The 12,515-nt window shown below is 46.2% G+C and overlaps 1 protein-coding gene across 3 annotated transcripts in view; it reads left to right on the forward strand.

The window, feature by feature from the left end:
• Positions 1–12,515, forward strand: part of ANKRD27 (ankyrin repeat domain 27) — a 719,886-nt gene that overhangs the window by 114,528 nt on the left and 592,843 nt on the right. For all 3 annotated transcript variants that reach the window (XM_086945455.1, XM_086945456.1, XM_086945457.1), the window contains one exon: positions 3,225–3,379. In XM_086945455.1, coding sequence (XP_086801581.1) covers positions 3,225–3,379 — 155 coding nt within the window. The remainder of the gene's footprint in view (positions 1–3,224; positions 3,380–12,515) is intronic.

Here is a 12,515-nt window from a genome sequence, read left to right on the forward strand (position 1 = left end):
CTCACAGAGGGTTCTGTGCCTGAAGGGACGACGTGGGACCTGTGCGCTCTGCCAGCGCTTGTAAATCCGAGTGGGGCTATTTCAGGGGAAAGACTGCTGCACACGCCGAGGGACTGCGAGGTCCAGCAGTCTCTGTGCTCACCAGCTGCTGCCTCTTCCCTCGGCGTTCCCGCCCCCCTGCCTGGTTATTCATTTACCTATCGCGGCCCCCGCTTCGCGGGTGCCGCTCACAGAGGGTTCTGTGCCTGAAGGGACGACGTGGGACCTGTGCGCTCTGCCAGCGCTTGTAAATCCGAGTGGGGCTATTTCAGGGGAAAGACTGCTGCACACGCCGAGGGACTGCGAGGTCCAGCAGTCTCTGTGCTCACCAGCTGCTGCCTCTTCCCTCGGCGTTCCCGCCCCCCCTGCCTGGTTATTCATTTACCTATCGCGGCCCCCGCTCCGCGGGTGCCGCTCACAGAGGGTTCTGTGCCTGAAGGGACGACGTGGGACCTGTGCGCTCTGCCAGCGCTTGTAAATCCGAGTGGGGCTATTTCAGGGGAAAGACTGCTGCACATGCCGAGGGACTGCGAGGTCCAGCAGTCTCTGTGCTCACCAGCTGCTGCCTCTTCCCTCGGCGTTCCCGGCCCCCTGCCTGGTTATTCATTTACCTATCGCGGCCCCCGCTTCGCGGGTGCCGCTCACAGAGGGTTCTGTGCCTGAAGGGATGACGTGGGACCTGTGCGCTCTGCCAGCGCTTGTAAATCCGAGTGGGGCTATTTCAGGGGAAAGACTGCTGCACACGCCGAGGGACTGCGAGGTCCAGCAGTCTCTGTGCTCACCAGCTGCTGCCTCTTCCCTCGGCGTTCCCGCCCCCCTGCCTGGTTATTCATTTACCTATCGCGGCCCCCGCTCCGCGGGTGCCGCTCACAGAGGGTTCTGTGCCTGAAGGGACGACGTGGGACCTGTGCGCTCTGCGAGCGCTTGTAAATCCGAGTGGGGCTATTTCAGGGGAAAGACTGCTGCACATGCCGAGGGACTGCGAGGTCCAGCAGTCTCTGTGCTCACCAGCTGCTGCCTCTTCCCTCGGCGTTCCCGCCCCCCTGCCTGGTTATTCATTTACCTATCGCGGCCCCCGCTTCGCGGGTGCCGCTCACAGAGGGTTCTGTGCCTGAAGGGACGACGTGGGACCTGTGCGCTCTGCCAGCGCTTGTAAATCAAAGTGGGGCTATTTCAGGGGAAAGACTGCTGCACACGCCGAGGGACTGCGAGGTCCAGCAGTCTCTGTGCTCACCAGCTGCTGCCTCTTCCCTCGGCGTTCCCGCCCCCCTGCCTGGTTATTCATTTACCTATCGCGGCCCCCGCTTCGCGGGTGCCGCTCACAGAGGGTTCTGTGCCTGAAGGGACGACGTGGGACCTGTGCGCTCTGCCAGCGCTTGTAAATCCGAGTGGGGCTATTTCAGGGGAAAGACTGCTGCACACGCCGAGGGACTGCGAGGTCCAGCAGTCTCTGTGCTCACCAGCTGCTGCCTCTTCCCTCGGCGTTCCCGCCCCCCTGCCTGGAGTGTTTTAAATCTAGCTCCTAATCCCGCGACGCGGGACGCACGCGGGACATAGCCCGGGGCGAAGCCCGGGCAAAGGGCGGGCCCTCCACGGCCCTCAAAGGCCGGAAAAGGACGGGCCGGGCCACCCCCCTTGGTTGCCACTTCCTAGGCATACTATATAATAGGTATAGACCCCCTGTAAGTATTTTGTGTTCCTATTAGTGGACTCTCTCACATATTAAGGTCCTACATTCCTATACCATCATGACCACCAAGGTGGACCATTTTACCTACGAAGACAGCAGTGGGCAAACGTGCTCCCTGTTAGATGAGCTGAACCTCCTTTGCAAAACCACATACGCCTCATTAGAAACTCCCCTTTTGCCCACAAATGTGAGTTTACTTTCACACAAGGCTACACTTCTAGACTCACCCATATTTGTTAATAAATCTTGCAGTCCGAATACACAAAGCAATGAGTCCCCTCAGATCCCATCTACAAAAAGGAAAAATATCGATGTCATAAAAGGTGGAAATAATTCTAAAATTCCATCCACTGCAAACTCCCCAATGATTCCTCCGTCTGTGGAGTTTCCAGAAGCCATAGCACCCCCTTCCCAACTGCAAATAATACCCATTATCGAACAACTGCTTAGTTCCATGATAGCACCCTTACTAGAAAAAATGAACTTGTTAGGGGAACGGCTTTCCGAGATAGAGAAAGCCATTCTCTTAAATCCGCTGGTTGGCAAACACAGTGTTACACCCAATCGCCCTAAGACTTCTCCTACACATCTAGGCTCAAAACCACCTGTGCTGGATAAAAGGCATCAAATAAAACCCACTGGCCCTACTGCTTCAAGGCAACAAACACCTAAATTCCCCACTAAAGTTTCCCTCCCACAGCTGACCGCACCGAGAGTAGGTCAAAATAAAATTAATTCTATCCATTTACCTCCGGAAGCGGCCCCATACGTGTGCATCCTTGCGGGCGTACCTTCTCTCCCACCAGGAAAAAGTGAGAGACAATATGATCTAGTCAATAAAACCAAATTCTGGCTGTCAAAAAATAGACCATTGCCTCCTAATCTATACGGAGTAATAAGGAGTGTTAGAAGGGTTGGTTGGCTGGGCTCTCTTCCCAAAGACGTTGTGGGGGACCTGGTACTCGTGAGATTTAGGGACCGAAACATAGTACCTTTTTTGAAAACCTGTCCGCCTCAAGTAAGAGATGGCCCAATATCAATATGGGACCTACATGACTTTTACCCCATAATCCCGGGCTTTCCCCCCTGAATATCTGGACATATAACAAAGGCTAATCATGAACTCCTGTGTTTAAACCACAAACTCCTTTGATACTGCCATAACCTTGTAGCGGAAAATAACTTTTTATGTCAGGGACCCTTCCTTACTGTACTCTAGTCATTTAAAATGTTTTTATATAGATTGTAAATTGTATTTATCATGAACTTTTATGGTTTTGTCTTTCAAAGCCGAATAAAGTATATTTGAATTTGAAATGAGAACTGTCAAACAACTGATAGTATGTGGCTTCATACAAGATCATACTTTAATGTAAACAGTCACACATCTAAAATAGTGCTGCATATTATTTTGCCAGATTGGAACTGCCAGCTAATATGCATCTTCATTGATAAATTAACATTCTAAGAAGGCATTTCAATGTTTTTTCCCTAGAAAAACCTCTAATGACATCAGCTTCATATTCTTTGAAAAACGTAGAAGATGCAACAGAGTTTTTAGGAAGACACACCGAAAAATTTGATAAGATCATTGTATCATTTCACGGTTCGTTTAAGGAATACGAAAGAAAAAGTCTCCGACATTATATAGTGAGTAGTTCAAATGTTTAAAATAACTGTTTTCATCTATGCTGAATCTGAATGAATGAATGAAGTAGATGTCTGCTTGGGTAAAAACCAGAAATGGCATGTGTGAAACAGTTACATGTAGGTAATCTCACAAGCCATTGTATCTCTTAATGTAATGTTTATGAATGTTAGTCTTTTCCTAATATAGGGTCTAAGAATATACTCAAAATTCAATTAATGATTTGCTTTATCTTTGATTTTTCTGCTTTATCAATCAAATCTGTTCACGCCCAAAGCCATTTCTAGACACTTTACCTGCTTACTCTTAACACTTCACCCATTGTGCTTTAGATACCAGGGGCCATATGTATCAAAAAGTCATTTTGCGATTCTCAAATAGCTATTTTTGGCGAATCGGTATTTGAGAACCACAAAATGGGATGTATGTAGGATTAGCAAATAATTCTGCGAATCCTACATATTCCTTAATTGCGAATCACAAATTGCGATTCGAAATTAAGGAATACCTCCCCATTCATTCCTATGGGCCTAGAGGCCAATAGGAATGAATGGGGAGATATTCGCAATTTGTGATTCTCAATTAGAGAATCGCAAATTGCAAATGCAAATTCAAGGGTGCCAGGGTGCCAAAAGGACACCCTGTTGCACCCCTGAAATGTACATGTGTGCGCATGTGGCACACATACATGCCCTAAGGGCATGTATGTGTGCCACATAGCACATTAAAAAATGCAAAAAAATGAATTTTTTCAAAGAAATCTCAATTACCACCAACTTGAAGTTGGTGGTAATTTGCGATTCCTTATGGTCAAATTGCACATTTTCTGTGCCTCTTACATTGCATTTAAGGAATAGCAATCTGCGATTCCTTAAATGCAATCTCAAAATAGGGAATCACTATTTTGCGATTCCTTATTTTGCGAGGCTGTTACATCCCACTTACCTGAATTGCAAACGCCGAAATTCAGCGAATTTCGGCGTTACAAACAAAATTTTGTTTCATATATATGGCCCCAGGTCCCTTATTTTCACGTATAAGAAAAGTTTGCAAATTACTCCATGTGATGGTTTTTCTCTGCACAGATTTTGAAATTTAAAACCTAGTTGCATTCTTGTGGAGAAAAACAGAACAATTATGCAGGATTTGTCAGCTCAGAATGGGTGAAGCCACACAGTATTATCATGTCAGCCTCCCTTTCTTGGTGTACAAGTCAAAATGAGGAGGCAATACTGCACATGGCTGCAGCCCTACAGTACTTGGTAAAGTCTGTTTGATATATTGATGTACCCTACATTGAGGAATTTACATTTAAAGGCAAAGGCTGGTCTCTATAGAGAGAGTACTTTGCCTTGCTTATTACATGCTGGAAATGAAGGTCAGTTGCATGTATTTTCCCTTCCTACCTGATAGGGTGTGTGAGAGGATGCCGGCTAAGCAGCCCATCACTATTGTGTTCGCCCCCTTCAATTATTCAGGCGGACGCAGTTGGAAACACAGCTCCAGAGTTTGAGCTGGAGTTAAGTGCATCATATACTTCGGGTACGGACTGTATTGATTGCTTACCCAGAGACAGATCAACTGGTTTAAAGGCCACTGACAGACCCACCAAATACTGCTCATAGTGTGATCCTGTGAGGGAGAAGTCCAGGAATAATAAAAGTGTAAGAAGAGGAGAGACCGTGAAGATACTGAACAACAGTGAATGCGTAGCCAGCCCATTGATATACAAATAGAAGCAATATTCCTTACCTAGCTAGTCCTGAGCCCTAATAAAACTTGCACAAACACACGTTTGAAACCTAGCCTTTGAATTCAGTCATATGCCACATTTGTAATCGCCTGTTTGTGTCTTAAGGCAAATAGTGTACAAGTGTTGAGACCTTTGATTGCCATTTTGAAAAATAAACTCCTTTGGACATTACTTGAATTGTACAGTTTAATAGCACACTATAGTTGCACTGTAGATGAGACATTTGGTGGTGGATACAGGTGTTGCTGGACATAAGTGAGTGGTTGATACAGGATGTGAAGAGCGCAATACGCTGTACAGATTATTCTGGCGTGAAGAACATCAGTAATACAGCGGGGTACTTGGGAAGGTTTTATTTGTTTTCCTGTCCTATGTAACTTCCCAATCCAACTGATACTTTCCTTAATGCCTCCATTTAAGGAATTGCTTAGTGCTCCCCTGGTTGGTGTAAAGCCATGACACCTACTCAAAACCCCCATCTTTTCTGCAGGCAAGGACCCTACTCAACAGAAAGAACATCTCTCCATAACTCCACTAGTTTCCTGTGTGCAGGGTTTTGTCAGACTCCAAAAAGATTAATATTACTCTCTGGTCCTACAGAAATCTTAGGTTTATATCCCATTTTGCAGTGCATCAGGAAAAGTGTTTGGTTGAGCTCTCATTGTTAGGATCAGGATATTTTAAAGAACACTAGAATACTGTACTTTTAATTTATTGGCAGCATTATCAGTAGTTTTTGAGTTGTGTGTGCCTCAAATGAAAAACCTTGGCCAATTTGTATGTAGCCATCGTTGCTTCTGCTCATTCGTCATTCTTGAGCAGCCCAGACCCGCCTTCAATCTCTTTTTCACGTACAAAAGAGGGTCAGACGCATTGAGAAGCAGGGATTTATACATCTGAGATGTATCTTTTTTTTACCCATCTGCTCCATTTTTACTTTAGTTCCCAGAGTTGTGTTCCGTACTGCTTTTAGCCTTTCTCTATACACCTTCAGGGCATGGTGAAGTTGGGTATTGCTGAGCAAACTATCTCTTGCAATGTGCTTGAATGCTTTAATGTGGCTCTGCACCCACACTTCTCCAAACTTGGAAATGCTAATGAGGTCCCACACGTGTAAACCGACTAGGGCCATACAGTGGGGCTTTATTGGATAGTTTCCCTTGCTGCTGAATCCACTTAAGGGCTGTATTCCAATATATTAGTGGTGCTTTTGTGGTAGGTGGTAGAATACTTGGGATGGGAGTTCCATACAGTAAAGCAAACGCGTCTTACAGTTCTAATCGGTGTAGTTCTAGTCACACCACAGAGTCTGATCTATCACCAAAAACAGTCATCAAGTGTGACTGTGAATCCAGTAGCATAGCTGTGTATCTGCTATTCCCAGCCTGGCTTCAATGGTGGATGGCATGCATTTCTCAAAGGAGACTTGTGGTGTACTACCAGCCTATGAAAAATTACTAAGCATTGATCTTAGAGGCTGAAAGAATTCTCACGAGTGGATAAGGGTAGTTTTGGACGGCATAGAGAAGGCATGAAAGTATAACTGTTTTAGAGAGTGCTCCTGGTACCATTATGACTAAGGGGAAAAGCTGCCCACCCAGTCACTTTGCATTTAGTTTGCTTCAGAAGCAGGGCAATATTGAGTTCCAGCACGTTTTCCATCATTCACCATGATCATGCTTAGGTAATGGAAGTGGTGTACTGTGACCTGTAGTTTGGTGTCAAGCAACATTGCTGGTGGCTCGCCCCTCACTGTCCGGTAAGTGAACTTTACCCTGTTAACCCAAGGGCCACATGCTTCCCTATATATCTAAAGCATATGGATAGGGGGTGGAACAGTATTAGCTGGCCAATGAATATAGAGGAACAGATCATCAGCCTATAGTGACTCTCTATCTTCTTCTCCACCATGCCACCCGAAGCCAGGCACCTTCGCGTTCAGGTGCATCTACTCTGCCACAACTGTAAACCTAAGCAGTGAGAGAGGACACCTTGGTGCATGCCACATCCGATGGGAAAGGGGGAGGCTAGCACTCCAGTCACCCTTATTTAAGCTGCTGCACTTTATGCCGATTCCTGGGCACATTTCAGATCTGGTGCTAAAGGTCTTTCTCAAGAATACCTGATTCAGAAAAGGTAATGGACCATGTCAAATGTTTTCTCCAAGTCCACCGGCCACCTGGCTGCTGATTTCACAAGGGCCACCTGAAAGCATCTGAGACTGTGTCTGGGGCTCCTAGTGAGCATAAAGCCATTCTAGTCACTGTGTATTAAGGTACATATTATTTTGGATAGCCTGGTGGCAAAAACGTATGCCAGCAGTTTCACCTCAATATTTATTATTGAGATCCCCTAGGCAGGATACACTCCTGTGTTAAAGCTGCTGTTTCTACCATAGGAATAACAATGTAGTCTTTGTGTGATTTGGAATTATGTTTCCTACCTCAGCTTCTCTCCCCCTTCTGCAAACTGTTCAACCTATCTCTGTTCCACTTAAAGCCCTGATTGTAAATACCAGTACTATGTTTGAAAAGGGAGAAGTAGATACAGTGCAATGCATGGCACATGTGTGTCAGGAGCTGGCGAGGAAGGCCCAAAAACTCCCTTTGTATGCTCCACCATACTGACCTATCAGTAACAAATGAGGCAGGTTCAATCAAAATACTACACGAAGCAGGAATACGCACAAAAGAGGATCTATATCTGGAAGTAAAGTTTATTGGGCTGTCGTTTGTGGAGGGCAAGGATGGGTCTGCGATGCTAACGTTCCTCTACTGCAGACTGTTAGCCACACTGAAAGCATTATATCCGTGCTTTCCAGACGAGTCGCCCACATTAGAGACGCTGCAGTTAATCTACACAACGCAAACACGAACCAAATTAGTCACCCAATTATATAGGGCTGCACAAACTGATTTCGCAATGGTTGGGGCAAGACCAATGGAGAAATGGAATGCCGTACTCCCAAACCCATTGACAGAGGATGAATGGGCAGCGTGCTGCAAACTGACAAGCCAACTGACCGCAAATGGTAATCTCAGAAAATATACATTATAAGTATCTGCTCCAAATGTATTATACCCCGGCACAACTGTACAAATACGGGTTACGAGACTCAGCATGCTGTACCTGATGCAGCACTCAAAATGCGGATTTTCTACATTTAGCTTGGGCGTGTCCAAAGGTCTGAGTTTTGATTGCAGGTTATACACACTTTAACAAAATGATGGGGGAACAGATAGCCTGTACTCTGCAAATATGTGTTAGGAAATGTACTAAAGATTAAAGCTGCTCATCGAAAATTGAAAGTCCTAGCTTTGCTGCTAGCAAAGCGTAGAGTCTCTCTTCACTGGGGTGGCAGGCCTGCACCGCAGCATAAGCAGTGGATAAGAGTTATGTCATATTGTCAAGACCAAATCACCTGTTATGCTGTAGAGTTACCTAATGCTTCTAGGCCAAGTGACCTATGGGAACCATCAACTACATATCTGACATCTATGGTTGAGAACTAATGACACTGTACTGCTCAAGAATGGTCATGTATGATAAACGCAGACAGCGCTGGACTGTTCCACCATAGTGCTACAGTATTATGTAAATGTATTACTCTGTGAATGTACCTGTGTATACATGCTGTTGAACTTTATGGTTGTTATTTGATGAAAATCAATAAATAAACCTTAGAAAAAACAACAACAAAAAACCTATCTCGGTCCTCTGCGGTAGTCCCCAAAGCATGGAAACTGGCCAAGGTGGTCCCTTTACTTTAAAAACCCACACTGGATGCCTCAATACCAGAGAACTTTTGCCCTATTTCTCTCCTTCTGTGGGTATCTAAGATCGCCAAAGCTTACATCAACTCTCTTCTCATGAGGTTTAGCGAAAATAATGATCTGCTTGACCCTTCCCAGAAAGGCTTCCACCCACATCACAGCACGGAAATCGCCCTTCTGGCTGTAACTGAATCTCTATGGGGCGCGTTGGACGTCGGTCGCACGTCAGGACTGATACATTTGGTTCTAAGCGCTGCGTTCGACACAGTGTCCCACCAGATCTTGCTGGTGCGTTTAGAGGAGATTGGTATTGGAGGCCATGCCTTGGGCTGGTTCCACTCCTATCTAGGCTGGACTATGCCAGCTCCCTATACTTGGGGACAAGCAGAGCCCAGATTCTCTGCCTACAAAGGGCACAAAATGATGCAGCCTGGACACTCCTCGGCGTGCCGAGAACCTGTCCTACAACTGACACTATCCACAGACTGCATTGGCTGGCATTGGCAAAACGTATTCAGTTCTAAACTCTTTGTATGGCTCACAGAATTCTGAACCTTCATTCCCCTGATATTCTGGCCAATCTCCTTTGCCGTACACACACACACACACACACACCCACCCGCCAGCTACGCTCAATGGTAGAGCACCTGGCGGTTTTCCCCCAGGTAACAAAAGCTCGGGCAGGAGGATGGTCTTTTAACGTTCTCGCTCCGAAGCTCTGGAACTCTCTTCCTGTGAGTATCAGAAGCATCCAAAACCATGCATTGTTCCGTAAAGCCATTAAAACACATCTCTTTCCTGCTTAATCGGTCTCCTGTGCTTCTACTTCAGTGCCTATAACATTTTGCAGTTGTAGCGCTGGGACGTCCCTTTCCTGGTGCAGCTGCCCGCTTTACAAAACGTGTAACATAACATACTTTCAAGTAAAAAGTGAATTGTTGCTTGGTTGCGTTCCATCTACACCATGCATCAACATGACCGGAGGAGGTTGCCCAAGGCTCCTGTGTCTCTCACGGCGGATGCACTGTATTCATCTAGCGTTGGTGTATTACTAATTTGAAATCCCCACCTACAATATTCATCCCTCATGTTACGTTTAATAGGATATTTAAAGCATGATTAAATGTGTCCTCTCGAGATGTACACTAACAAGCGTCCACAGCTGCCCCACTACTCTCCCTCAAATGATTAAGCAGCCAAAGTGTCTGCTATTTTTGTCAAATAACCTGAAGGTGAATGTCTTCCTCAAAAGGATGGTTACCCCATCCTCCCCTCCTGCCGAAGCCTGTTTGAAGCTACAGTGGGACAGTCTGGAGTAAAAGGGTTTTAACAACATATTTCTTGGTGTAAAGCATCACAGCTCCTCTCTTGATTTTGTTGTTCAACCCATTAACAATCCAGGAGATTATTATATGGTGGCCTATGATCATGTCATGGATAATTGTGTGTATAGCTAGTGCATCCCCAGTGAAGGACTTCTACGCCTGTAAGTTCTAGTATAATGCTAAACAGACATATGTCTTGGGTCCAATAAATCTTTTGTAAATATGTTATGTTCGTCTAACGATCAAGGCTTACACCAGCAGCTCAGGAGACTGTTGTGTATCGAGATGCTATTGTGTATTAGAACCTTAGGAACAAACCGCTCTGCTGCATGATACCTCAGACCTGTAGCAAAACAAAGCAATTTTAACAATGAACAGCCATCATCTCTGCGTTGCAGCTCCACCTTTCTCACTCCCTCCCCCACCTCATTATTCCACCCCCACAAGCATATGTTGCCCAATTCAAGAGCAGTGAACAATTAACAGTGGAACCAGATTAAATAATAATAAATCCACATTTGTAAAGCGCACAATCACCCGCAAGGGTCTCTAGGCGCTGGGGGCCGTCGGGAAGATTAAGCAAGCTATTGCCCAGAGTCACATGGTGCTGGGCTAATCTGCCGCCGGTGCCAGGGATCGAACCGTGATCCCCAGATTCCAGCGTCGTTCAATGTTGATGCACCTCGCCCATCATCTAGCAGTGAAAGCATGTTTCTTGTTACCATCCGCAACAGAGGGGCACATTTCTGCTTCTGGATGATCTGCAGAATGCTGTATCGGGGTCTTGTTTTAATTGGGTGTTCAAACTGGGCCGTCTCACCAGACCCCACCAGCCTGGAATATTTCATTTTCTGTTGGTAGCACCAGGCACATAGTACTGTCAGGTGGCAAGGGAAGGCGGATATGGGGGAGCAACGTCTCTATCTCTGCATTCTGGTCAGCTGAAACCTCTCCCTTTACCACCAGTCTTCGTGGGTGCAGGACTCTCTCCGGGCAGCCGAATTCTTTCTATTGTGGTTTAGAGTGTCTGTCACTCTAGTCCTTCTAGGCTCTGTCTGAACTTGCTGGATGCCTCTTCTCAAACCAGACCCACGCAGCTGCAGACTTATCCAAGAAAAAAGGCTTACCGCTAAAGGGAACCCTGAGTTTGGCTAGGTACATCAACACATACTTCAGCTGCATCGCCATGATTTTCTGTTTGACTGTGGAGTGAGCATTGTTGCTGTTGCACTGCTCGCATGTACTCTGGGAAGAGCATGATTTTGTGATTCTCCTGAGTAACTGTCACCAGTTTGTGGACCATTTCAAGGGTAGTGTCCTTGTTGTTGTAATTGAGGAGGCGCACAATAACACATTTTAAGGGTTCACCATGAGAGAGCCATGCCATCAGAGTCCGATGTGCATGCTTCACAAAAAAGCAGTGGGACAAGTGTCCTGGGGTATACCAAGGATTTTAACCAGCCTATAAGAGTATTATTCTCACATTTCGAATACTGTTCCTTTGGGATCTCCTTTCTGCATTCTCAGCTATCTTCTAGGCATTTGGCGGCCTCTAGAAGTTGGACCCGCATTGCAGAGATCTGATCTTCTGATCCTGAGATTCATGTCTCCGCTTCCGTTAATCGCTCTTTTGTCTTGCAGAGATCAGCCGTAGTAGAGCTATTTGTTCAGAGCTCCTCCATCTTATCTTTTAAGGGCAGTCTGGAGTAATTGACGGCTTGACTTAACGCTTCCTCCTTGGATGACATGCTGTCCTGTTCCACAGGTTATGGTCCTGAAGACACTGAGGAAATATAAATTTTATGGTCAAGAAATGTTCCCTAACGTGTACCCCACCGTCTCCATGTACGAGCTTAAGAGGCATGTAACTTCCCTCCTGTGTCAGCTATGAAGACGCAAATACATTTGCGTCCAACGTTAACGTGTCCTCTTTCAGATCCACCCTGAATGGGTCGGATATTCCGTTCTTAAATATGCCTTGCCACCGTCTTTGTATGGTGCACTTTCACGTATTCCTGGCTCTGTGTGAGTTAGGCCCTGTTTTCTGTCATCGAACCTCTTTTCAAAGTCATCTCTGCCTCCTGAAACTGCAACGTGGGATGCCCCCCCCGTGAACTCTGTCCTACTCCCTGCGAGGCGAGCGGAGCCTGGCTCGGCCTGCTTGCCAGCCAAAGACAGTATTTTACCTTCACGTTATCAGTATAGCCAAGCTCAGCTTCCTGAAAACACATTCCAGTCTAGCAGAATAGATAAACAATCCCCGGCTGCAGAGCAAAGGGCCCGGCCT

The sequence above is a fragment of the Lissotriton vulgaris genome, chromosome 12 (genome assembly GCF_964263255.1).
Source record: "Lissotriton vulgaris chromosome 12, aLisVul1.2, whole genome shotgun sequence".
Classification (NCBI taxonomy): Eukaryota; Metazoa; Chordata; class Amphibia; order Caudata; family Salamandridae; genus Lissotriton; species Lissotriton vulgaris.